Source organism: Pongo pygmaeus, chromosome 4 (genome assembly GCF_028885625.2).
Source record: "Pongo pygmaeus isolate AG05252 chromosome 4, NHGRI_mPonPyg2-v2.0_pri, whole genome shotgun sequence".
In the NCBI taxonomy this organism is placed as follows: Eukaryota; Metazoa; Chordata; class Mammalia; order Primates; family Hominidae; genus Pongo; species Pongo pygmaeus.
In genome coordinates, this window is record NC_072377.2 from 154,739,045 (window position 1) to 154,766,892 (window position 27,848).

General features: G+C 40.5%; 1 protein-coding gene across 3 annotated transcripts; it reads left to right on the forward strand.

The window, feature by feature from the left end:
* Positions 1 to 264: 264 nt before the first annotated feature.
* SLC26A2 (solute carrier family 26 member 2) lies at positions 265 to 27,848 on the forward strand. Of its 3 annotated transcripts, XM_063665597.1 has the most exons (5): positions 308 to 548; positions 11,651 to 11,799; positions 15,945 to 16,114; positions 18,120 to 18,843; positions 20,778 to 27,848. In XM_063665597.1, the coding sequence occupies exons 4-5, from the start codon at positions 18,145 to 18,147 to the stop codon at positions 22,296 to 22,298; spliced, it is 2,220 nt and encodes a 739-aa protein (XP_063521667.1). In that variant the 5' UTR covers positions 308 to 548; positions 11,651 to 11,799; positions 15,945 to 16,114; positions 18,120 to 18,144; the 3' UTR covers positions 22,299 to 27,848. The 3 variants fall into 3 exon arrangements, with proteins under 3 accessions (XP_054343708.1, XP_054343706.1, XP_063521667.1); XM_054487731.2 differs by lacking the exon at positions 11,651 to 11,799 and having other exon boundaries at positions 298 to 548; XM_054487733.2 differs by lacking the exons at positions 11,651 to 11,799; positions 15,945 to 16,114 and having other exon boundaries at positions 265 to 548.

Here is a 27,848-nt window from a genome sequence, read left to right on the forward strand (position 1 = left end):
ACTGGATAAAGACGTGGCCGATCGCAAACGCTGAGCACTTCAAAATTCCGGGCAGAGCGCTTCCGCACCTCTCCTGCTATTTCACTCTGGCCACAGGATAGCCGCCGAAGCTGGTCATCCGCTCTCTCCGCGGAGGAGTCAACGCCACAGAAGCAGCGGCGGAACCTCTCTAAGAATCCATCCAGCTTGTGCTCTCCTGTCCAGGGAAGCCAATCGCGAGGAGGAGAGTAGTCAGAGGGCGGCACCCTCTCCGGTCTGGGCCGAGTTATTGGCTGGTGATAGCGTCGCTCGCCCGGCAGAATCACGTGACGGCCTCGGCCGCGGGCGTTCGCCCTGGCTCTGCCTCCGGCATCTCTTGGCCGGTGCGTCCTCGCCGCGCCCGTAGGTCCCGCCGGCCGGGCCCCGCCTCCTCCGGAGTCCGAGCGATGGGCGGGGAAAGGGACGAGCAGGTATAGTTCTGTCGGCGCCGCGGTGTCCACCTCAGTCCGGCCACGGTGGAAGACGCGTGCCGCGGCGCCTGGTTGCCTGGAGCGGCCCGGACCCGAGAGGTGAGAAGAGGGAAGCGGACCAGGGAAGAGGGAGGGAGCGGTGCCGGCCGCCACGCGGTCAGCGGGCCCCTCCCAGAGTCATTCTGCCTGGGTCCCAGCGCGGTAGAATCCCAGATCAGGGGTCGCCGCCGTGGAGCGGGGCGTGCGTCGGGTTATTTCCCGGGTGGTCCGGGGCCGGGCGAGTGGCGCTGCACCCTGGTGATCCGGGCCTGCCCCTCTGGCTGGCGGCTGCCCACCCGCCCTCCATCCCGCATATCTCGCCGTATCTCGCCGTGTGCCACGCACTCCGCTGCTTTTCCAGTCCTCGTTGATCCGTCTCGAACCTAGATATCTGGAATAGGGATCGAGGAGATAGGAGCCACCACCACCTCGGACAGATGGGGAAACTGAGGCCGGCACAGGCGAGACGGCTTGGTTATCTTGGTTATTAAAAATCACACACCCGATTAAGTACAAAATCAGGACCTGTTCTTTCGGACTCACACACTAAGTTGGAATTATTTCACTGGATGGATGGAAACACTGAGAAGACAGAGAGGGCCCAGAGCCTTGCCTAAAAATACACAGCAAGTCTTTTGCAGAGCTAGGACTTGTACCCAGCTCTCCAAACTCATAGACTATCAGGCTGGGCTCCTTCCTTGCACAGACTGGGGACCACAGTGAGTTAGAAACGTTCAGAACTTAAGTTGCCTTCCAGCGCCCATTCTAGTTAACCTGTTTTTTCTCCTTGTCCCCAACAGTTCTTTATGTGAAATCTACAACTAATGTGATATGCAATACTAGATTAAGCAGAACTTTTTGTTTTTGAAAATTGAATCAATAAGAAACGGAGGGCCAAAGCTGTTGGAAAGGAATGGACCCTTTAAAAACAAACAGGAATCTCAAGGCAGGATATAGCAAGGGACAGAGACTAATAGCTGTCGTTTATTGAGTAAATGCTATGTGCCAGGCACTGTGGTGGGTAGTTGTGTTAGCCTTACAAACCAGCAAGTTAGGTAATGTTACCCCATTTTACAGGTCAGAAATTGATGCTGAGTAAAGTGAAGTTTTACAAAACCATTGCCATATGACTGCTGAGCAGTATAGCTGGGATCTGAACAGAGATCTGTTTGACTTCCAGAACACATCCAGTGATTCTGCAAGTGTGGTCCTAAGCTCACTAGTTCAGCATCATCTAGGGTGTGGAGTCCTGGATCTCATCCTTGGATTTGAAGGGGTGGTCCTAAGAAGCTAACAGCTCTCTGTATTTGACAATTGTACTGTAATGTGCTGCCTCCTAGGGGAAGATCTAGAGATGAACATATTCTGGGCTAGGGGTAATTTTTGAGGGGAAAAAAACATTAATCACACTTTTTATTTATTTCTGATTTGACTTTTTTTTTTTTTTTTTGAGACCAGGTCTCACTCTGTCATCCAGGCTAGGAGTGCAGGGGCGCGATCTAGGCTCACTGCAGCACTGACCTCGTGGGTTCAAGCAATCCTTCCACCTCAGCCTCCTGAGTAGCTGGAACCACAGGTGCACGCTACCATACCTGGCTAGTTTTTGTAGTTTTTGTAGAGATGGTGTTTCACCATGTTGCCCAGTCAGGTTTCAAACTCCTGAGCTCAAGCAATCCTCCTGCCTTGGCCTTCCAAAGTGCTGGGATTACAGGCATGAGCCACTGTGCCCTGCCCACACTTTTATTTTTTATTTTTCCCCCATGATTGACAGAAGGATAATCACACTTTTAGTGAATGTAAACCCCCAGGCAGATGCTTGCCAAGCTTAATTTCTTGACATAAGCTTGGTTTTGGCATGTGGGGGCAGAAGAGTGGGGTTGGAGAGTTAAGTGAGAATGGGGAAAGTAACTCCTTTTTCCTTATCATATAGCTGTTAAATTCTAATTCACTCAACAGATACTTGCTAAGCATTTATTAGGTGCAAGACATGTTCAAGACACTGAGAATACAGCTTTGAACAAAACAGAGCAAGTCAGTGCCCTCATGTGAAAGACAATTAACAATGTGTAGTATGGAATGGTGAGAAAAGCTATGGAGAAAAATAAAGCAAAGGGCATAGGAGTGCAAGGCAGGGCTGGGCCCAGGAGGAAGACATGGAAATGGCAGCAATGGCAGTGGTGCTATGTTTATATATATATATATTTTTTTATTTATATATTATATATTTATATTTATATATAATATAGTATATATTTATATTTATATATAATATAGTATATATTTATATTTATATATAATATAGTATATATTTATATTTATATAATATAGTATATATTTATATTTATATAATATAGTATATATTTATATTTATATAATATAGTATATATTTATATTATATATAATATATAGTATATATTTATATTATATATAATATATAGTATATATTTATATTATATATAATATATAGTATATATTTATATTATATATAATATATAGTATATATTTATATTATATATTATATATAGTATATATTTATATTATATATAATATATTATATATAATATATAACATAAAAATATATAAAATATATATTATATATTTATATATAATATATATTTTATATATTTTTATATTTTTTTATTTATATATTTATATATTTATATTTATATATTATATAAATATATATTTATATTTATATATTATATAAATATATATTTATATAATATATATTTATATATTTATATTTATATATATTTATGCATATATAAATATATATATATTTATTTATTTTTTGAGATGGAGTTTCACTGTTGTTGCCCAGGCTGGAGTGCGGTGACGCCATCTTGGCTCACTGCAACCTCCGCCTCCTGGGTTCAAGTGATTCTCCTTTGTCAGCCTCCCAAGTAGCTGGGATTACAGGCACATGCCACCACGCCTGGCTAACTTTTTTTTTTTTTGAGACGGAGTCTCGCTTTGTCTCCAGGCTGGAGTGCAGTGGCACGATCTTGGCTCACTGCAGACTCTGCCTCCCAGGTTCAGGTGATTCTCCTGCCTCAGACTTCCGAGTAGCTGGGCACAGGCATGTGCCACCACGTCCGGCTAATCTTTTTATTTTTAGTAGAGACGGGGTTTCACCATGTTAGCCAGGATGGTCTCAATCTCATGACCTCGTGATCCGCCTGCCTCCGCCTCCCAAAGTACTGGGATTACAAGCGTGAGCCACCGCGCCTGGCCTAATTTTTTGTATTTTTTAGTAGAGAGGGGGTTTCACCATGTTGACCAGGCTGGTCTCGAACTCCTGGCCTCAGGTGATCCACCTGCCTTGGCCCCTCAAAGTGCTAGGATTACAGGCATGAGCCCCTGCACCCGGCCTGCTATTTTGCATATTTGTTTAACTTTTTTTTTTTTTTTTTTTTTGTAGAGACAAGATCTTGCTACGTTGCCCAGGCTGGTCTCGAACTCCTGGCCTCAAAGTGATCTTCCTGCCTTGACCTCCCAAAGCGCTGGTATTACAGACATGAACCACTGTGCCTGGCCTCTATTTTATATATTGTATCTAGGAAGGGACTGATTTATATAAGGTGTCATTTGAGGTTGGGCAACATGAGCAAAGGCCCCAAGGGCAAAGGCTGCTTAATATTTTCATGGACTGGTGATTGGAACACTAGTGTATAGGAGGAAGCAAGACAGTGGCAGTTTCAGGCTCATGCATAGAAGCATATACCAACGTTTTTAGACCATATCTGGTAGGAGGTAGGGAGCCAGTGCAGATTTTTGGGGAGCATATCCAAATGGTTGACCTCATCTTGCTAATGAATGCTTCTTTTGAAGAAGAGACATAGTGCTTTAAAAATGTAGGTTCAGGCTGGGCCCTTCCTTGGCTCATGCCTATAATCCCAGCAATTTGGGAGGCCGTGGCAGGCAGATCACTTGAGCTCAGGAGTTCAAGACCAGCCTGGACAACATGGCGAAAACCTGTCTCTACAAAAAATACAAAAAAATAGCTGGGCATGGTGGTGTGCACTTGTGATCCCAGCTACTCAGGAGGCTGAGGTGGGAGGATCACTTGAGCCCAGGAGGTGGAGGTTGTAGTGAGCCGAGATCATGCCACTGCACTCCAGCCTGGGTGACAGAGTGAGACCCCATCTCAAAAATAAAAATAAAAAATAGCCAGGCGCGGTGGCTCACGCCTGTAATCCCAGTACTTTGGGAGGCCGAGGCGGGTGGATCATGAGGTCAGGAGATCGAGACCATCCTGGCTAACACAGTGAAACTCTGTCTCTACTGAAAATACAAAAAATTAGCCGGGTGTGGTGGCGGGCACCTGTAGTCCCAGCTACTTGGGAGGCTGAGGCAGGAGAATGGTGTGAACCCAGGAGGAGGAGCTTGCAGTGAGCCAAGATTGCGCCACTGCACTCCAGCCTGGGCGACAGAGTGAGACTCTGTCTCAAAAATAAGAAATAAAAAAATAAAAAATAAATGTAGGTTCAGTATTAGAGGAAACTGAGTGACCATTATACAGGAACTGTGTACTATTTTTGCAACTTTTCTGCAAGTCCACAGTTATTTCAAAATAAAAAAAATTTTTTTAAATGTAGGTTCAATAAAGTGTTTAAGGCTGAACTATGCCTGCAACTTTCAAATAGTTAAAAAACAATAACAACAAAACCCATATAAGTATGGAGAGAGAGTGTGTTAACATCTTACGAATTGTAAAATTGCTAAATAGATGAATTGTTAGTATGGAAGTGTTCCATGTATCATTCTTTCAACTTTTCTGAAGATTTAAAAACAGCTTCAAAATAAGCAATCAAGCGACAGTATACGTTTGAATCAGGCAGGCTTGTTCAAGTAATGATTCCCCTACTTAAAAGCTGTGTGTGGCTGGGCATGGTGGCTCACGCCTGTAATCCCAGCACTTTGGGAGGCCAAGGTGGGCGGATCACAAGGTCTGGAGATGAGACCATCCTGGCCAACATGGTGAAACCCTGTCTCTACTAAAAATACAAAAATTAGCCGGGCATGGTGGCAGGCGCCTGTAGTCCCAGCTACTCAGGTGGCTGAGGCAGGAGAATCGCTTGAACCTGGGAGATGGAGGTTGCAGTGAGCCGAGATCATACCACTGCACTTTAGCCTGGGCAACAGAGCGAGACTCTGTCTGAAAAAAAAAAAAAAAAAAAAAAAAAGCTGTGTGAAGTATTGGAAAATTATTTCTAAACTACATATTCTAGTCTAGTTTATTTTTATTAAAAATATATTTTTAATTTTTTTTTTCTTACACTGTAGCTCTTACCAGTCTAGTCTGAGATTTTTCCATATAAGAGAGGAGACTTACTTTGGTTGTTGACTTGTTCACATTAATGCTGGGTTAATGTTAAGACTTCAGGTTTTCCACAAACTTGAGATCTTTAGGTTGTTTTTAGGTCGACTCTAGTTTTCCTGTAATTATCTGATGTATATACACTTACAGAGACTGGCATAGGCAATCTATTAGAGGAAGAAGGTTAGGAGTCAGGATACTTGGGTTCTGGATCCGTCTCTGCCTTTAAGTAGCAAATAATTTCACTAATCTGAACCTTTATTTATTTTATTTTATTTTTTGAGACAGAGTCTTGTCTGTCGCCTAGGCTAGAGTGCAGTGGCGCAATCTCAACTCACTGCAACCTCCGTCTCCTGGGTTCAAGTGATTCTCGTGCCTCAGCCTCCCAAGTAGCAGGGATTATAGGCATGTGCTACCACGCCTGGCTAATTTTTGGATTTTTAGTAGAGATGGAGTTTCACCATGTGGGCCAGGCTGGTCTTGGACTCCTGAGCTCAAGTGATCCGCATGGAGCTCAAGTGATCCGCATGCCTCGGCCTTCCTAAGTGCTGAGATTATAGTTGTAAACCACTGGTACCCAGCTGAACTCTTATTTCTTACCAAAAAATCATGGCGGTTGGATTTCTTGATCTCTGTCTAGCTCTAAAGTCTTGTAATTCAGGAAAACTACCACTTAATGATTTGATCATTTAGTTTGAACTGTCTCATGGTTGGGACAGAGGGTTATGACTGCCTGGAGTCCAAGGCTCCTGACAACAGGTTAATTTTTCTACTGACCCTCACTGCCTGTGGTTTTAGATTGTGTTATGTGTTAAAAGCAGTTACTTAAACACAGATACACAAACACGCATATCACACCATATTTACAACAGGTTGTGAAGCTCAGTTTTAAATGGCCTAGGTTTCTTAGGAAAATCCCAGTACAGGTTGAGTATCCCTTATCTGAAATGCTTGGGACTGGCAGTGTTTCCAATTTCTGTTTTTTTTTTTTTTTTTTAATATTTGCTTTATACTTACTAGTTGAGCATCTCTAATCTGGAAATCCGAATTGCTCCAGTGAGCATTTCTTTTGAGCATCATGTTGGTGCTCAAAAGTTTCAGATTTTGGTGCATTTTGGATTTTGGATTTTTAGATTAGGGATACTCAACCTGTATCTGATTAATATGTCATCAGATCTATTTTAAAACTAAATATAACTGTTTTTAGAAAAATATTACAAAAAGAAATAAAACATTGCTTAGGTACTTCCTCCCAAAGTTAGTTGTGTGTGTCTGGGGACTTAAGAAATACATTTTCCAAGGCTGCGTATCCAGAGTATTGGAACATTCAGTGACGATGTCTTAGGAATTGAAATATAAACTGCAATTGAAAACAAAATGACCTAGCTGGGCACAGCAGCATGTGTCCATAATACCAGCTAATCTGGTAGCTGAAGTAGGGGATTGCTTGAGGCCAGGAGTTCAAGGCTGCAGTGAACTATGATTGCGCCTATAAATGGCCACTGCACTCCAGTCTGAGCAACAGAGTGAGACTGTGTCTCTTAAAGAAAAGAAAAAGAAAATTATGTAACAGGTTGTATTCAAACTACTCTTTTCCCCTTCAGATAAGAATTAGACTTTATAGGCCGGGCGCGGTGGCTCACGCCTGTAATCCCAGCACTTTGGGAGGCCCAGGCGGGCGGATCACAAGGTCAGGAGATTGAGACCACGGTGAAACCCCGTCTCTACTAAAAATACAAAAAATTAGCCGGGCGTGGTGGCTGGCGCCTGTAGTCCCAGCTACTCGGGAGGCTGAGGCAGGAGAATGGCGTGAACCCGGGAGGCGGAGCTTGCAGTGAGCCAAGATCACACCACTGCACTCCAGCCTGGGCGACACAGCAAGGCTCCGTCTCAAAAAAAAAAAAAAAAGAGACTTTATAGCTTTATTGTAGTATAATTGACATACAATAAACTGTACATATTTAAAAGGTACTCTCTCTCTATATATATAAAACTGTCACCACAATCAAGATAGTGAACATATCCATCAATCCCCAAAATCTCCTCATGCCCCTTTGTAATCTCTCCCTCCTACCCCTCCTTACTTCCTATCCCAAAATAGCCACTGATTTACTTTCTGTCACTATAAATTAGTGTAAACTTTTTTTCTTTCTTTCTTTTGGTGGAGGTGTCAGGAAATTAACTTGAGGACTGATTAGTTTGCATTTTGTAAAGTTTTTGTCCCTGAAATCTCCATCTAATATTAATGTAGTGTACAATGCAGTGGCATGAAATATGTGCACAATGGTGTGTAACCATTACTACTATTTATTTCCAAAACTTGAAATTGAAACTCTGTAACCAGTAACTCACCACTTCCCCCAGTGCCCAGTAAACTCTATTTTCTGTCTCTATGTATATGCCTATTCTCTCTCTCTCTCTGTGTGTGTATATATATTTTTGTTGTTGTTGTTGTTGTTGCTGTTGTTGTTGTTATTCTGTCACCTGGGCTAGAGTGCAGTGGCATGATCATAGCTCACTTCAACCTTGACCTCCTTGGCTCAAGCAATCCTCCCTCCTCAGCCTCCCAAAGTGCTGGGATTATAAGCATGAGCCACCCTGCCTGGCCCATTTTGCCTTTTCTAGATATTTTGTATAGGTGGAATCATATAATACTTGTCCTTTTGTGTCCTTTTTTTTTTTAGATCCAGGTCTTTTTTTTTTTTATTTTTTATTTGTTTGCATCGTGTCTGTCTTTTGCTTAACATAATGGTGTTAAGGTTCCTCCATGTTGTAGATGAAGAGTATCAGAACTTAATTCCTTTTTAATAGTCAAATAATATTCCATTTTATGGTTATACCATGCTTTATCTGTTCATCTGTTGATGGACACTTGGATTGTTTTCACCTTTTGGCTATTGTAAATAGTGCTGTTATGAACATTAGTATACAAATATCTGTTTGAGTTACAGTTTTTAGTCCTTTGAGTATAAGCGGAATTACTAGGTCATATAGCAGTGCTGTGTTTAACTTTTTGAGCACCCACCAAACTGTTTTTCACAGTGTTGGCACCATTTTACATTTCTACCAGCAATGTATCAAATGTGTCAACTGTCTTTTTTTTTTTAGATGGAGTCTCGCTCTGTCACTCAGGCTGGAGTGGAGTGACGCAATCTTGGCTCACTCCAAGCTCCGCCTCCTGGGTTCATGGCGTTCTCCTGCCTCAGCTGCCTGAGTAGCTGGGACTACAGGCGCCTGCCACCATGCCCGGCTAATTTTTTTTTTTTTTTTTGTATTTTTAGTAGAGATGGGGTTTCACCATGTTAGCCAGGATGGTCTTGATCTTGTGACCTCGTGATCCGCCTGCCTCGACCTCCCAAAGTGCTGGGATTACAGGCATGAGCCACCGCGCCTGGCCTCAACTGTCTTTTTTTTTTGAGACGGACTCTCGCTCTGTTGCCCCAGCTGGAGTGCAGTGGCGCGATCTTGGCTCACTGCAACCTCCACCTCCTGGGTTCAAGTGATTCTTTGTGCCTCAGCTTGCTGAGTAGCTGGGATTACAGGTGTGCAGGTGTGCACCACCACACCCAGCTAATTTTTGTATTTTTGGTAGAGACAGGGTTTTTGCCATGTTGCCCAGGCTGGTCTCGAACTCCTGACCTCAAGCGATTCACCCGCCTTGGCCTCCCAAAGTGCTGGGATTACAGGTGTGAGCCACTGTGCCCGGCCTCAGATGTCTTTTAAAGAAACAAAAATTTTTGTCCAACAAAAGTCAAAGCTAATTCTTCTTGGAGAAGTTTTTGTTAAAATAACTTTTTAAAATAAAAACCATTCTGTCCATCAAAAACTTTATTAAATACTTCCTGTATGTGCCTAATTCTATGCTAGGTATTATGATAGTACACAAAAAGTGTAGAACATCTTGAATAATTTTAATCTAGTTAGGAAGATAAAGCACATATTCAACAAACGTTTATTGAACATATAAATGGAATTCAGTGGAGAATGAGATACCGTAGACCTTTCCCTCCGCCCCATTTATTTTTCCAATTTTGGCTTCTCTCCTGTACTTAAGAACCACATTTCTAATTGCCTGCTGGACACACCGTCTGGACATATTATAAAAATCTCAAATCTAAAAAACCCAAAGTCAGATTTTTTGCTACTTCCTATCTTTCCATTTTCTTCTCCATCTTCCTGTATATCATCCTTCCTTTTGTGTGGTCCTTCTCAGATTTCATCTTAGATTTGTCTGTGTATGTCCTTTAATTACCATCTCTTACCTAGTTGTACCACTGAAATGGCAAACCTCCTGCCCTTTCCTGCCTTGGAGGTTAGGCCTTTGGTAACTGTAGCTTAGATGATGAACTCGTGACTTCTTGGAATTACATAAAAGCTAATCTTTCACTCCAGCCTTATCTCCTACAGCTTCGCCCTTGGAATCTAGCATGACCTTTTCCTGGGTCTTGGACTATACTGTGATCTTTCGGTTGCTTGAGTTATCTTTTCCCTTTTTATTAACGTTGCAGCTTCCTGCTTCACGTTGGCCTGCAGCGTATTCTCTACTCTCAGAATACTCTAAACCTTTCTGTTATGGTACCTAGAATGCTGTTTAAAACTGTCTTAATCCACTGATTGTGGGTAGAAATTGGATTCTTATTCATTTTAGCAAGAATTTACTGAACCTCTACTGTATGTGCTAAGCATTGTTCTTGATAGTGGAAATATAATAAGTACAAGAAAGACTGTAAATAATAGTTTTGCTTATAAGTAATATAATTTCAGAAGTCTGAAGTGCTATGAAGAAAATAAAGCCAGGTAAGGATATAGGGAATGCTGGGAAGGAGGTGTTATTTTATTTGGTTGGGATGGTCAAGGAAGGTTTCTGTGAGGAGGTGACATATAAACTGAGGCCAGGCATGGTGGCTCACACCTGTAATCCCAGCACTTTGGGAGGCAGAAGTGGAAGAATTGATTGAGCCCAGGAGTTCGAGACCAGCCTGGGAAACATAGCAAGACCCTGTCTCTACAAAGAAATAAAAACAAATTAGCCAGGTATCATGGTGTGTACCTGTAGTTCTAGCTACTTGGGAGGCTGAGGTGGGAGGATTGCTTGGGCCTAGGAGTTCAAGGCTGTAGTGAGCTATGACCATGCCACTGCACTCTAGCCTGAGTGACAGAGTGAGATCCTGTTACTAAAAAAGAAAAATAAAAGCTGAGACCCAAAGGATGAGAACATACCTGTATAGATCTGGGAGATTATTATTCTAGGCAAAGACAACTTGAGCAAGTACAGTGACCCTAAGAATGGAATCAACTTGGCATGTTCCAGCAACTGCAAGAAAGCCAGTAGGAAATAAGGGCAAAAAGGGAGGCAGTGTTCAGATCTTGTAGGCTATTAGAGTATTCCAGGTGAGAGAGGATGGTAGGACAATAGTGAGAAGTGATTGGATTACAAATAGTTTGGGCAGTGGGGAGAGGATAAGTATATTATTCAAGGCACAACAGACAGGACTTACTGATGGATTATATATGGGAGTATGGCATAGGGGAAAGAAAGATTGACACCCAGGTTTGGGGTCTAGCTTCTGATGCATTGTGTCTAGCACAGTGGTTAGCTTATAGTAGGAGCTTAAAATATGTGCATAATTTAATGAAGACCAGTACCCAGCCTCTAGGAGCCCACATAGAAAAGTTAGCCAATCCAGCTGGAGAAGGCTTGTTGACACTTGAGGACATTCATGGAGTAACCATGGGTTGCAGGCCCATTTAACACAGATGGATCTGAATTTTCCTCTGATGAGTAGTTGTCTTATCTTTTCCTCCAAAGGATCCTTTTCCTCTCACAGTATTAACTTCTCAGTCTAGGGCAAGGGCCTGGAAAGTAGCCTGTGCCATCCTGGTTGTGGGCATCAGTGAATGAAATGGAGAGGAATACAGAAGGCTTTGCTCGTCGTTGGCATCCCTGGGCCTTTATAGTGCTGTGATCTTCCCTGGACTTGTCTGACAACAGTGAGTTAGAGGATCCAATGGTACTATATACATGGAGAATCTGTCTTGGTTGTACCTGTTTACAGTTTAGTTTTCTTTTTCTTTTTCTGAGGGTCTCATTCTGTCACCCAGGCTGGAGTGCAGTGGCGTGATCTCAGCTCACTTCAGCCTCCACCTCCCAGGTTCAAGCGATTCTCCTGCCTCAGCCTCCTGAGTAGCTGGGATTACAGGTGTGCGCCGCCATGCCTGGCTGACTTTTCTATTTTTAGTAGAGACGGGTTTTTATCATCTTGCCCAGGCTGATCTCGAACTCCTGGCCTTAAGCAAGCCACCCGCCTCAGCCTCCCAAAGTGCTGGGATTACAGGTGTGAGCCACTGTGCCTGGCCTAGTTTTGTTTTTCTAAAACCACCTTCAACTATTTTTTATCTGTAAAAGACAAAAGGTAAAATATTAGTTGCTTTAGTGGAAAAAGAATGAAATAATATAACATCAGACCAGAAGATATATAATTATTTGCCAAATGAGTGATATAGTAAGTGACTTTCTCAAAATCCTTCAGGGCCTATGCATTGCCTGCAGATTCAAGTCTAACTTTCTTAACCTGGCATAAAGGGCCCTCCAGAATCCCCCTCAGGTACCTTTGTAGGCTCCTCCCACTAATCCCCCATAACCATTCTTTGTTTTAAACATAACATTCTCATTTCTGATTCTTTTCCTTCAACATTAGAACTAATTGTTGTTTGTGTTTTCTTCTCCCTTACCCATATTCCAAGTCTTCTTTCATCCTTTCAAACCTGACTTGGACTTCAGAGCCCAGGTTAGATATGTTCCTCCCTTGAAAACTTTCTAAACAAACTATTCTTAAACTCTTTCATATTTCTCCCCTGCTTAGATGCCATAATCATAGTAGTCAGCAGCTTCTAGTTTTATTTAGCAGTGAGTTTGTAGCATACATACAGAGGTAAACCAAAGCATGATTATGGAACTTTGTGGGTTCAGACTGGTGGCTGAATTAGTTCTACTTGTAGGACTGTTTCTGAGTGAATACGTAAGTTTCTAAGAGCTAGAGATGGGAAAGGACCATGGCCATGAATGTAGAGAAAGGGAGAGTTGGGAACAAGATTGTTGATATTATTACTGGATCACTTGTGTAGCAGCTAGGTGAAACTGGAATGTGTACAGTAGCTGAATTTTAAGGTGTTCAGAAATATCTGAAATTAGAGAAGCTAATTATAGATAGGTGGTAGGAATAGTACCATATTAAAAAAGGATCTATTCTTGGGATCCCAAAATATGCATTTTATTACCTTGCTCTGTCATTTATAAGCTGAATAAATTACTAAATTGGGCCAGTCCTTTCACTTTTAACCTATGTATGTCTTTATATTTCAAGTGGGTTTCAAGTAGACAGCATATACTTGGGTCTTATTTTTTAATCCTATCTGACAGTCTCCATTTTTAATTAGCATGTTTAGACCATTCATATTTAATATGATATGTTTGGATTAAACTCTACCATCTTACTGGCTGTCTTCCATTTGTTCCATCTGTTTTTTATGTTTTATCTTCCTTTTCTACTTTCTCTTGAGTTGAGAGTTTTTTATGATTCTATTTTATCTCTACTATTATTATTTATACCTTTTTAAAAATGTAGTGGTTACTCTTAGGTTTAAATGTACATGTTTAATCAGAGCCTATGTTCAAATAAGATACCATTTCACATCTAGTGTAAGACCTTACAGTTTGCTGGGCATGGTGGCTCATGCCTGTAGTCCCAGCACTTTGGGAGACCAAAGTAGGAGGATCACTTGAGCCCAGGAGTTTGAGACCAGCCTGGGCAATATAGTGAGACCTCATCTCTATTTAAAAAAATAATAATAATCAGAAAATTTTAAAAAGACTTTAAAATTTCCAATTCCCCCTCCCATTCTGTGTGGTTGTTGTCACACATTTATTTTGCATATGCTATAAAGTACATTCCCATTTTTGGTTTAAACAGTTATCTTTTAGAGCAATTAAAGATTTTTTAATTGAAAAAATGAATTTACTTTATCTTCATTTGTTCCATTTCCTGGACTTTCTTTGTTATGTAGAACTGAATTTCTGATTGGTGTATTCTTTTTGGCTAAAGAACCTTCCTGAAACTGTCTCTCTCTCTCTGTGTGTCTCTCTCTGTGTTTCTCTCTCTTTCCCCATCTCTTCTTCTCCTTCCCACTCCCTCTCTGTCTCTCTCCCTGTCTCCCTTCCTCTCTCTCTCCCCTTCCCCCCACATATATATGGTGCTGGTCTGCTGGCCTTAAATCCTGTCAGTGTTTATCTGAGAAAGTTTTTCTTTCTTTTTCATATTTTATTTTATTTTAGACAGAGTCTCCCTGTCACCCAGGCTAAAAGTGCAGTGATGTGATCACGGCTCATTGCAGCCTGAACCTCTTAGGCTCAAGCAGTCTTCCTACCTCAGCCTCCCAAGTAGCTGGGACCATAGGCACACACCACCATGCCTTGCCTCTTATCTTTTAAAATATTTTTTCTAGTTAAAGAATTCTATGTTAAAAGTTATATTTCTGGCGTCAGATGTGGTGGCTCACACCTGTAATCCTAGCACTTTGGGAGGCCAGGGTGGGAGGATCACTTGAGGCCAAGAGTTTGGGAACCAGCCTAGGGAGCTTAGTAGCAAGACCTTGTCTCTACAAAAAAATTAAAAAATTAGCCAGGTGTGGTGGTGCACACCTGTAATCCTCGCTACTCAGGAGGCTGAGGTGGGAGAATCACTTGAGCCCAGGAGTTCGAGGCCATGGTGAGCCATAATTGCATGTCACTGCACTTCAGCCTGGGCAAAAGGGCAAGACCCTATTTCTATAAAAGATATATATTTCTTTGATATAAAGATACCACTCTATCATGTTCTGGCCTCCATGATTTCCAATAAGAAGTCTGCTATAATTCTTATTTTTGTTTCTGTATAAGTGATATATGCTTTTTCTTTGTCTTCAGGATTTTCTCTTTATCTTTTGTTTTCAGCAGCTTGAATGTCATGTGTAGGTGAGGGTTTTTGTTTTCTTTTTGTTTTTATATTTACTCTTCTTGGAATTCTCTGAGATTCTTGGAGATAGATTATATATTATATATATATATGTATTTTTTTTTTTTGAGACAGAGTTTTGCTTTGTCACCATGCTGGAGTACAGTGGCGCGATCTTGGCTCACTGCAGCCTCCGCCTCCCAGGTTCAAGCAATGCTCCTGCCTCAGCCTCCCGAGTAGCTGGGACTACAGGAGCACACCACCATGCCCAGCTAATTTTTGTATTTTTTTTAGAAGAGACGGGGTTTCACCATGTTGGCCAGGATGGTCTTGATCTCTTGACCTTGTGATCTGCCTGCCTTGGCCTCCGGAAGTGTTGGAATTACAGGTGTGAGCCACTGCGCCCGGCCTTTTTTTTTTTTTTTTTTTTTTTTTTGGGAAGGAATTGTCCTCTTGCTGTCCAGACAGGAGTGCAATGGCGTGATCTCGGCTCACTGCAACCTCCAGTTCCTGGGTTCCAGCGATTCTCCTGCCTCGGCCTCCCGAGTAGCTGGGATTACAGGCGTGTGCCACCACGCCCGACTAATTTTGTATTGTTAGTAGAGACCGAGTTTCACCATGTTGGTCATGCTGGTCTCGAACTCCTGGCCTCAGGTTACTTGGATCTATATTTTGATGTCTGTTATTAATTTTGGAAATTTCTTGGCCATTATATCTTGAAATATTTCTTCTGCCCATTCTCTCTCTTCTTTTGGTATTCTAATTATACATATGTTTGATACTTTGATGTGTCCCACAGCTCTTGGATGTTATGTTACATTGTTGATATTGGGGGTTTTTTGTTTTGTTTCATTACTTAAACTGTTTCTGCGTTTTAGTTTAGCTAATTTCTGTTTATCTGTCTTTGAGTTCATTGAGTCTTTCTTTGGCTTTCAGGTCTACTAATGATCCTATCGAAGGCATTCATCATCTCTGTTACTGTGTTTTTCACTTTTAGCATTCCTTATTTGATTTTTTCTTACAGTTTCCATTTCTTTGTTTTACTTTCTATATGAATTTTTATCTATATTCTTCCCAGATAGCAGCCATACTGGGCAAGATTTGGATTCCCTTAGTTTTTTCTTATGTCTCTTTTGCATATCTTAGGTTTGGAAAAACCTTTTCACCCAGAAATCACCAAGAGCTCTCCAAAATAGGACGTTGGTGCACTCAAGCTAGCTCTAGAAAGCAGAAAATGACAGGAGCGTCACAGACTGGTTGCATTGTAGAGCAAAGAGCTGCTGGGTGTATCCATCAACCTGATTGATTTTCTCAGGGTCAGTGGTCACCTACGTCTATTCTTTCTTTCCTTATCTACTTCAGAAGACCATCAAAATATTTACTCATGTTAAACCTAAACAAAATGAATATGGGTTACTTTTACATATCTTGTGTTCTTGAATAAGTCATAGGTCCTGGATTTTGGCAGTTTGGTAACATTAGGTTTATAGAACCTCACAAGGGCCCATTTTTCTGTCAGTTCCAAAACAAGAAACTTCCTGAGTCCTTCATCTAAAATATATTGTCTTGGCTGGGTGTGGTGGCTCGTGCCTGTTATCCCAGCACTTTGGGAGGCTGAGGCGGATGGATCACCTGAGGTTAGGAGTTCGAGACCAGCCTGACCAATATGGTGAAACCCTGTCTCTACTAAAAATGCAAAAATTAGCTGGGCGTGGTGGCATGCACCTGTAATCCCAGCTACTCAGGAGGCTGAGAGAAGAGAATTGCTTGAACCCAGGAGGTGGAGGTTGTAGTGAGCTGAGATTGCACCGCTGCACTCCAGCCTGGGCGACAGAGTGAAACTCTCTCTCAAAAAAAAAAAAAAAATTGTCTCTATCTGGCCACAGTCACAAATGTTTGTTCATTTGTTCATTCATTCATTCAAATGTTTTGTAAGCCTGCTGTCTCAGCATTACTACATTCAGATTACACTGATGAACAAGATGTCTTTCCTCCAGGAGCTAGAGAGATTCCTACTTCACTAATACAAGAGTGTGGTTAGTACTCTAATGGAGGTGCAACATGCTGTGGGACACAGAGGGTGTAGTATTTCATTTGGGCTAGGGGAGATTGGTTAGTGCTTTCTGGAAAAGGTAGCATTGTAACTGGGTTTTAAAAAATTATTAGGATCTTGACAGGTAAAGAGGTGGATGGCCATTCTAAGCTAAGTAAACAGCTTATGTAAAGGCACGAATTCATGAAGTATTTGGTAAAGAATTTATGCTCTATTCCTTTGAGAGCCTGGTTCATTTTCTTCTCTTACTCCGGTTATTAGACTTATTATTTGTGTTGTCCTTTCTCTTTTTCTGGCTATTTTTATCTCCTTTCTTTTCCTGTAGTTCCTAGTGGTAGGTCTTATGGCATTAGTTTTATAGTCTAGGACACAGAGATGAAGGATCACCTGTATTGCCTCCAAGTGGAAGTGCAGGGCAATGTTATTTCTCTATTTAACTTGTGTTTCAGAGTGTGTCGTTAGAATAGTAAAGTGAATCTTGTATGAATGTAGGCCCTGCCCACAGGGCAGATGACTCCATACTAGAACATAGTGGAATAGACAAAAACCTTCTACAGCATGTATGAGACAGTTGGTCCATTGACCCTCTTCATGCCCTTTACATTCAGCACCCTCATATTGACTTCTCTCTCCTCTTTCCTACCAAGCAAGGGAGTACTGTTCAAAGACACAAATGCATTCTGCCCTAGTTTCTTTTTATTGCTAAAAACATTTATCTTTACCCTGCAACCTACTTTTTCTTCTATTTATTTTCAACATTTAGCAGGTTGCTTAAAAAGGGACCAAAAAATAAAAAAGGACCATCTTCCTTGTTTCAGGGACTGGTAGGCAGGGGTTAAGTTTAAGTTAGGGGTTAAGACCAGATCCTATTTTGCAGTCTGCCTGGGAGGTGAAAAACCTGGGAAGAAGACCACTGGTAGCATATGTATGGAAAGGAGACAGGCTGCCCTTACATCTTTTCTGGAGGAAAAACTGCCGGGGGAGCCAGGCATATATGGAGAAGAATCCTTAATGGTTTATACTCTTGGGAAGTCCTGTACCCAGCCAGTTATTTGCTTTGACTTGGCTGTTTAAGGTCTGGTTCTGGTCTTTTTTTTTTTCCCCTAACCAAGACAAATGAGGCTCAATTAAGGAAAAGGAACATAAGATACCTATTCCAAAACTGAATTCCTTTCCAAAACTCTCATGAAATGACAAGTAGAATTGTTAGTATATGTGAGCACTGAGAATTACTTTATTGATGAACACTGGTATTTTCTCTGGTGTAGGAAGCTGAACCATCTATCTCCAGACATGTCTTCGGAAAGTAAAGAGCAACATGACCTTTCACCCAGAGACTCAGCTGAAGGAAATGACAGTTATCCATCTGGGATCCATCTGGAACTTCAAAGGGAATCAAGTACTGACTTCAAGCAATTTGAGACCAATGATCAATGCAGACCTTATCATAGGATCCTTATTGAGCGTCAAGAGAGATCAGATGCAAACTTCAAGGAGTTTGTTATTAAAAAGCTGCAGAAGAATTGCCAGTGCAGTCCAGCCAAAGCCAAAAATATGATTTTAGGTTTCCTTCCTGTTTTGCAGTGGCTCCCAAAATACGACCTAAAGAAAAACATTTTAGGGGATGTGATGTCAGGCTTGATTGTGGGCATATTATTGGTGCCCCAGTCCATTGCTTATTCCCTGCTGGCTGGCCAAGAACCTGTCTATGGTCTGTACACATCTTTTTTTGCCAGCATCATTTATTTTCTCTTGGGTACCTCCCGTCACATCTCTGTGGGCATTTTTGGAGTACTGTGCCTTATGATTGGTGAGACAGTTGACCGAGAACTACAGAAAGCTGGCTATGACAATGCCCATAGTGCTCCTTCCTTAGGAATGGTTTCAAATGGGAGCACATTATTAAATCATACATCAGACAGGATATGTGACAAAAGTTGCTATGCAATTATGGTTGGCAGCACTGTAACCTTTATAGCTGGAGTTTATCAGGTAAGGAGCAATGAAACAATTGGTTTTTTCTAGAAAAGTAATCTAGTACATGAAATCTCATATCTGTAAGGGATCTGAGGAATCACAATAATTAAAGGTATCATTTATTGAGAGTTCAGGATATATGAAGGGTAGAGGCAAAATTCAAACCCTAACCTAACTCCGCAGGTAATATAAGGCTGGTTCATTGGACCTCCACCACCCAGTACAACTCCTTAATTTTACATGTCAGAAAATCTTGGCTTTGCTTGAGATTATTTGTGGCTGGTTATTGGCAGAGTCGGCATTAGCAGTTAGGCAAGTGGGTAACAGAATGGGGGTGAGAGTGCAGGAGTTTCTCACTTTTTTTTTTTTCTGGAGACAGGGTCTCACTCTGTCACGCTGGAATGCAGTGGCACTATCTTAGTTCACTGCAATGTCCGCCTCCCTGGCTCAAGCAGTCCTCCTACCTCAACCTCCTGAGTAGCTAGGACTACAGGCACATGCTACCATGCCTGGCTAATTTTTATTATTTTTTTATTTTTATTTATTTAATTTTTTTGTAGAGACAGGGTTTTGCCACGTTGCCCAGGCTGGTTTCAAACTCCTGAGCTCAAGCAATCCTCCCGTCTTGGCCTCCCAAAGTGCTGGGATTATGGGCATGAGCCACCACACCCAGCCTCAAATTCTAAATGTCTCTTACCTTCCATTAAAATTGCTGATCTATTGAGCAACTCTTACTAAAGGTAGTGGTTGTCTTGGATTGTAGGGGAGGGAGGGAAAAAGTTGGGGACCACAGTTTCATATTATCAGCCAGGAGAAAGGATAAGAAATCAAATTCTTGAGTCTCCCATAGAATCCACTAATCTGTCATTATCATCATGCCCCTGGCTTTTGGCATCCAGGAGTCAGTGCCAGGATTAAACCTCTAATGCAGGCATTTCAAACCAACAAGGGAAGGGGAAGAGTAGCTCATTTTAGTTGGTGCTCGGATGAGTGGGGAGGGAGAGTGAAGATGGTGTGAAGATGAGCTGTCTACTCATATATAATGGTAAATAATAAGTCTACTTACTTATTTATTATTTATTCATTTATTTATAAAGAGACAGGGTCAGTGACCAAACTCCTGGGCTCAAGTGATCCTCCCAACATTGCCTCCCCAAATGCTGGGATTACAGGCATGAGCCATCACGCCCAACCAACTTTTGCCTTTTTGTTAGTATGTCTCACCAAGAAGGAAGAAGGCATAACAATTCTGAAAACTTATTAGACAGAGGAAAATATAAAGAAGTAAAAATGCAGAATTTTTATTAATATGGGAGACAGTGTGGCATAATTACATATTATACTGCATGAGAATGGTTTCTTAGTATGAGGTTAAAGATAAATCTACAATAATTTTTAAAGTGTGATTCTACTTGATGTAAGTCTAATTTTTTGTTTTACCAATTAAAACTTCACTTGTACACTTGCTCTTAGCCAAGAGGCTGAGAAGCAGTAAGACTTCACTTTTACAGTAGTGATTTGTAATTTAAGGAAAATACATGGTTTCTTAACTAGAAGAATTTTTTCCAATTTGAAGTTTTCTTGTGGATCCTTGAGAATGTTTTTCTTTTAAAAGAGGTCTGTTCTTTGTGATGAGAAGAATGAAAAAAAAAAAAAACGTCTGAACCTTATTCAAGTTTAAGAAACATTGTATGAAAAGAAAGAAATCCAAAGTTCCTGTCTCACCTGGGTTAATAAGTAACAGTGTGACCTTGGGCAAGTTGCTTAGCCCTTTAAATATAATTTTCCTCTTTGTAAAATGAGAAGATTGATATATGATTGTGTTTATTCTAGCTCTGACATTCTGTAATGCTCTGATAATATGTCTCCATGTAAGAAATGTCAGGATTATATAAAATTTAGAAGTTCTTTTCCATTTATATTTAACACTTCTATATCTTTCCTTCCAGGTAGCGATGGGCTTCTTTCAAGTGGGTTTTGTTTCTGTCTACCTCTCAGATGCCTTGCTGAGTGGATTTGTCACTGGTGCCTCCTTCACTATTCTTACATCTCAGGCCAAGTATCTCCTTGGGCTCAACCTTCCTCGGAGTAATGGTGTGGGCTCATTCATCACTACCTGGATACATGTCTTCAGAAACATCCATAAGACCAATCTCTGTGATCTTATCACCAGCCTTTTGTGCCTTTTGGTTCTTTTGCCAACCAAAGAACTCAATGAACACTTCAAGTCCAAGCTTAAGGCACCAATTCCTGTTGAACTTGTTGTTGTTGTAGCAGCCACATTAGCCTCTCATTTTGGAAAACTACATGAAAATTATAATTCTAGTATTGCTGGACATATTCCCACTGGGTTTATGCCACCCAAAGTACCAGAATGGAACCTAATTCCTAGTGTGGCTGTAGATGCAATAGCTATTTCCATCATTGGTTTTGCTATCACTGTATCACTTTCTGAGATGTTTGCCAAGAAACATGGTTACACAGTCAAAGCAAACCAGGAAATGTATGCCATTGGCTTTTGCAATATCATCCCTTCCTTCTTCCACTGTTTTACTACTAGTGCAGCTCTTGCAAAGACATTGGTTAAAGAATCAACAGGCTGCCATACTCAGCTTTCTGGTGTGGTAACAGCCCTGGTTCTTTTGTTGGTCCTCCTAGTAATAGCTCCTTTATTCTATTCCCTTCAAAAAAGTGTCCTTGGTGTGATCACAATTGTAAATCTACGGGGAGCCCTTCGTAAATTTAGGGATCTTCCCAAAATGTGGAGTATTAGTAGAATGGATACAGTTATCTGGTTTGTTACTATGCTGTCCTCTGCACTGCTAAGTACTGAAATAGGCCTACTTGTTGGGGTTTGTTTTTCTATGTTTTGTGTCATCCTCCGCACTCAGAAGCCAAAGAGTTCATTGCTTGGCTTGGTGAAAGAGTCTGAGGTCTTTGAATCTGTGTCTGCTTACAAGAACCTTCAGACTAAGCCAGGCATCAAGATTTTCCGCTTTGTAGCCCCTCTCTACTACATAAACAAAGAATGCTTTAAATCTGCTTTATACAAACAAACTGTCAACCCAATCTTAATAAAGGTGGCTTGGAAGAAGGCAGCAAAGAGAAAGATCAAAGAAAAAGCAGTGACTCCTGGTGGAATCCAGGATGAAATGTCAGTGCAACTTTCCCATGATCACTTGGAGCTGCATACTATAGTGATTGACTGCAGTGCAATTCAATTTTTAGATACAGCAGGGATCCACACACTGAAAGAAGTTCGCAGAGATTATGAAGCCATTGGAATCCAGGTTCTGCTGGCTCAGTGCAATCCCTCTGTGAGGGATTCCCTAACCAACGGAGAATATTGCAAAAAGGAAGAAGAAAACCTTCTCTTCTATAGTGTGTATGAAGCGATGGCTTTTGCAGAAGTATCTAAAAATCAGAAAGGAATATGTGTTCCCAATGGTCTGAGTCTTAGTAGTGATTAATTGAGAAAGTAGATAGAAAAATGTCTAGCCAATAGGTTAAAATTTCAAGTGTCCAACATTTCCCAGTTCCACAGTGGAAAATTTTGCACATTTGAAATTTTAACCAAGTGGCTAGATATTATTCCTCCTTTGAAGCTAATGGCATTTGTATATACACACTGCAGCAGAGCTTGTAGCTGGACAGAGTCAAAAAGAAGAAAATACGGTTTCAGGCTTTCTTGCAGATATGAAGCATTCTTGGAATGCAATAAGTATGTATTGAAGTGTACTGTAAAGTAGCTCCAAAACTTAAATTACTCTCCTGTTTTAGGGGTTATACATTTGGACTGTTCATTCTCCAAGAGATGAAGCGGTGAAGTTGGGATTTGCATTGGAAGTGCTGTAGACTTCTTTATGTGGCTCAGCGGAGAGAGGGAAAGAATGTTGTACCTGCTCTAGTACCATAGGTCAAGAGGCTTCTGGATCACAAAGTCATAACTAGACAGGTTTGTTCTTGTAGTTTTCTATCCCCAGTCTTTGCTCCCCAGATGGCAGTAGTTTTTAGTAGGAAAGTGCCATTCCTCTCCTTAAGGCACAGTCTCATCAGAAGTCTAACACCTGGGCAGGTTTATAACATCCTGAGAGCCAGCCTGACATTAGACAGAATACCCTTTGTAATACATTGGAAATTTTTACTCATGCCTTTTTGTTTAGGATAAATAGGTAAGCACAAAGAGCTCTTCAAAATCAGAAAAAACAATAGGAGTCCTTCCTTGTCTTTTCTGTGATCTCTGTCCTTGTTTCTGAGACTTTCTCTACCTTTAAGCTCTATTTTAGCTTTCAGTTATTCTAGTTTGTTTCACACGGAATCTGTCCTAAACTGGTGTTTTTGTCAGTGACAGTCTTGCCAGTCAGCAATTTCTAACAGCATTTTAAATGAGTTTGATGTACAGTAAATATTGATGACAATGACAGCTTTTAACTCTTCAAGTCACCTAAAGCTATTATACAGAAGGATTTAGAAGGATCACATTCATAAAACCCAAGTGCTATGGGTGTATTCATGATAGCTGGCCCACAGATCATGAATTAAGGAGGAATTTGCTTTCAAAAAGCAAGAATGTCCAGCACTGAAAGTTTATAGTTTTATATTTGGACCTTGAAAGGTAAGAAAAAACCAGGTTCTCCAAAGTTAGGAATAGGGAACTAATTTATGAAACAGCCATCTTTAAAAAAAAAAAGCAAACTTCAAAAGTACAAAATCATTTTTCAGTCTGTTCCCAGTTTCTAAACAATTTTAAATATTTATGAGAAGCAAACCCTATGTGTAGGGCATCTGTTGGAGTGGGATGCTTTTAGACGTATATTAAGTATGTACATGTTTAATATGTATATTTAAAATGCATATATATTTTATTATATCTATATTATCCTATATAGATATATGTAACTTAGCTTTATTGTTAGCTCCGTAAGCTGCCAGTGTTCCTTTTCTGTTGGTAGAGCTCTCCCATTTGGTGACATGGAAAATACCTTTCCATTATCACAACAAAGCAGTTGCTCAGTAGAAAGTCTGGATTTCTGTCTTATAGGTGATTCACATTATAATTAAGTGTAGGCCTCCTGAATTTTGACATCCTTTTAGAACTTGGGTCTGGAATTCCAGAAATGTTCATTGCTGCTTGTATTTGTGCTTGTTTGTTTTTAGCCAGTATTTGCCCTTTCTATCCAGCCTTATGAATAATAGCAGTAAAATCACAGTATCTTGGTCAGTCTTTATTTTTTTCCTTTTTTCTTTTTTAAGAGACAGTCATCCAGGCCAGAGTGCAGTGTGATCATAGCTTACTGAAGCTTCCAACTCCTGGGCTCAACTGATCCTTCCATTTTGGCCTCCTGAGTAGCTAGACCATAGGTATGCATCACCACACCCTGCTAATTTTTAAAATTTTTTCTAGAGAGGGGGTCTCACTGTGTTGCCCAGGCTGGTCTCAAACTCCAGGCTCAAGCAATCCTTCAGCCTCAGCCTCCAGAGTGTTGGGATTACAGGCGTGAGCCACTGCACTTGGCCAAGTTATTTGTTTTTAATCTCTCTTGCCCTTCTCCCAAGGCAGGCTTAAGTTGAGACTATTATAAGTGTCTAATACGCTGTAACAGAGTAACGAGTACATGCTTAAGATGTTATAATTAGCCAACACCAACACAGCAAAAAATATAATTCCAGCCAAAGACTTTGGAAAATCCCTCAGAAGGAGGGATAACAGGATTTGACCTTTACCAGCGATTTCCGTCCATATGTGGATGTAAACAGTTCTGGAACGTTATGCATGCAGTTAGCAAATCCTTGAATTATGTTCTGGTTTGTACTTGTCCCATCCATCCAAACAAACAAGAGATTCTGCTTTTGGTAGCCATCTGTAGAAACATTTAAGATGTCACTAGAATTTACATTTCATCCTCTCTACTTGGGTTGAGGTTGCCTATACTTGCATTTTGTTAAAATGTTTTGGTTGCTGATATTCAGAGGAATCAAACCTGGAACCAAAGCCTAATTTGCCAATAAAAAAACTTTTTGGCCAGGCGCGGTGGCCCATGCCTGTAATCCCAGCACGTTGGGAGGCCAAGGTGGGTGGATCACCTGAAGTCAGGAGTTCGAGACCATCCTGGCTAACACTGTGAAACCCCGTCTCTACTAAAAATACAAAAAATTAGCTGGGCGCGGTGGCACACGCCTGTAGTCCCAGCTACTCAGGAGGCTAAGGCAGGAGAATTACCTGAACCCGGGAGGCGGAGGTTGCAGTAAGCCGAGATTGTGCCACTGGACTCCAGCCTGGGTGACAGAGTGAGACTCCGTCTCAAACAAACAAACAAAAAACTGTTTTCATTTGCTCTCTTGACCAAAGGATAGGACTTTTAGTTCATTAAGCATTATTTTAAACACTATATTGATACAAAAATACCTTGCTTACTCTAAACTTTAGAGTCTAAATGAAGCATTTTCTCAGTACAAAATTCTGAATATCATAAAATGGTTATTTAATTGAAACATAGTGTGGTATACTCTTGATGGTTAGAACTCTTACAGCCTTATTTATTTTTAAATTTGTTACAGCCAAAGGGTTGGAGTGTGCCAGTGCACAGGTAGACTAAGGAAAACATTATAGAGGAGGGAAGAGAACAGACCATTGAAAAGACTATTATCTGACCAGTGGAGGCAGAAAAGAGAGGAACCCAGTTGAATAGGATCCAATCCCTGGTTAGCCCCCAAACAATAATAGGGAGACAAGGATTAGGAGCCATTCTCTGAGAGCAAGGTCTCTTTCTAGAGCAAATTTCTCTTTCTAGAAGGGGAGGGTCACAGGGTCACAGATTCACCAAAGCTGAAAGGGCTGAGGAGCTCATGGTAGCCTGGGTTGACCTACTCTGGAGCATGGTGTCTTCCTTCTAAACTGAGTGACTAGTACTATCTGTGCCTCCGATGGTAATAAAACTGACATGTCTAATTTTTTTTTTAAGTAGGACCAAAGGAAAACAAGATTTAGATAGTCTGACTTTGCTTTTGAACAACAGACATTGCAAGTCAAAATTGTTGTCAAATTTACATATGGTAAATGATGAACTTTAAAAATGTGTCCAGGTGTTAGATGAGTTCATTAGACTCTTTTAATACTAATGACTAGTACGTTTTAATAAGAACAGCCATTCTCTGCTGCAATATTCCCATAGTAAGTGGTCATTTAAGAACATGTTAGGGTTAGCCCTGATCTGAATATAAAAGTGAGAAAAGGGCTACAGTGCATTTCTTGGTAACTTAAATTGAGTCTTGAAGTTACAACGATCCATTCGAGTTCTGTGATCCTTATTGTTCTTAATTGTGTTTCTCTATGTATTGTTACAGATGAGCCATACGTTTCTTTGTATCAATGTAGACATTACTTCAGATACCTCTGAGGACCTACCCAGCAGTCTAGGACCCTGGGCCAAGTGCTGGGACTATGGTACTAAATCCAGTAGATGGGGTGTGTAGTAACTCTCCCAGGGAACACACTAGGTTACTTAGGGAAGTGCTTTGTGGAGCATGTTGAAGCTTTGAGATCTGAGCAGGAGGCAGTGATGTCCCTGGTCTATTCAGGGAAAGATTTCAGTGTGAAATGGTAAACATCCAATTGACAGGATTTAGATTTTGCTTAGTTTTTCTGCTTTTTAATGTTTCTATCCCCCATCTCAGTGTTTTCTTTATCCATTCTAGTGATGCCTTATTTGAAACTGGGCTTAAACTGCAAAAAGAATGAAGTTGGATTTAGGAAGCTGTTAGATCATTGAGTGGTGTTGAGAGTGAAGTTTCACTAGCAGTGAAGTTTCCTTGAGCCTAAAATAAAAAAAAAAAAATTAAAAAGAATCAGTTTTTTTAATTAAAAATATAGAAAGCTGTTAGGCTCCTAATTTGTGGGGTTTTTTTTGTAAAAACAGTTTAGATAATCCTGAATGGAATCATTAACTTGGTTGCTAATTACAAGAATGAAAATTATAATGGAAAAGGACAAAAAAAGGTTTGTTATTATAGTCCATGTATTAAAATACTATTGAAATACGTTAAAGGTAAATTTTTAAGGTTTAAAAAAATTTAGTAACTTACAGGGATGGAGAATTTAGATGTCAGAGGTGGGGAGATTTATTTTTATAAGGTAATTTTTATCCTGATAAGGACTTTAAAAAAAAGTTTTGCAACTGAAATTTTAAAGTAAACATGTTAAGTACAGTTAAAAAGTAAAATAAGAATTATAGTAAATAGTGGATTCTCTGGTGTGTATTTTTTATCTTAGTGTTGTAAAATTGGAAAAGAATGGACTGAAGTCTAAAAACTGGAATAATGAAGGACACTAAATGCCTTTATTGTAGATACTATGTTTGTAAGTCTATAGATAAGCAACTTAAGCCAAAAAGGTCTTTCAACTGAAGCTTTAATCAACTTATTTTGGAGACATTCTCTTCCCTTATCTCATGCGCCATCCCTAAAATAATAAGATACATGGGATCAAACAGCCCTTTCCTTTTCAACACAAATCAGTTGGAAAAATTATGGTTTGAGTCCTGTTGCTGCCATGGCTTCTGTTTCTCAGAAATGAGTGTGTATGAACATACCAATCTATGTAATAGGCTACCTTTTTTTGTCTTCTTTGGAACTTTGTACACAAACCAAGACAATATCAGGGTGACAGGTGAATGAACTTAAATTCTCAGTCTTGTCTATTCACCAAAAAGTATACTGCCTGTTTTTTCTTTAGTTATTCAAGGTTAATGACTTTTAGGAACATGTTTTATACTGTATTTTTTAATTAAAGCAAGTGCCTTGATGTAATTCCATGTAAATCATTGCTTAACCCTCTTATGGGATGAGGATGAGTTATTAATGTATTGCAGCCTACTGGAAAGGAGGGGGAGTTGGTTAATAGCAGATACTTTTCTTCTAGAAGCTTATGTTTTATGCTGTTTATTATGTAAGATCCTGTATGTGTGTTGAGATTTAGAGGTTTCATTTATTTTGTCTGCTAATAAATTGTTACTCTAATAATA

Excerpts from the sequence above, each read along its gene's own strand:
- SLC26A2 (XM_054487733.2), top strand. The coding sequence starts at position 18,145 with ATGTCTTCGGAAAGTAAAGAGCAACATGACCTTTCACCCAGAGACTCA. Across the intron at positions 18,844-20,777 it reads TTATAGCTGGAGTTTATCAG|GTAGCGATGGGCTTCTTTCA; the intron begins GTAAGGAGCAAT and ends CTTTCCTTCCAG.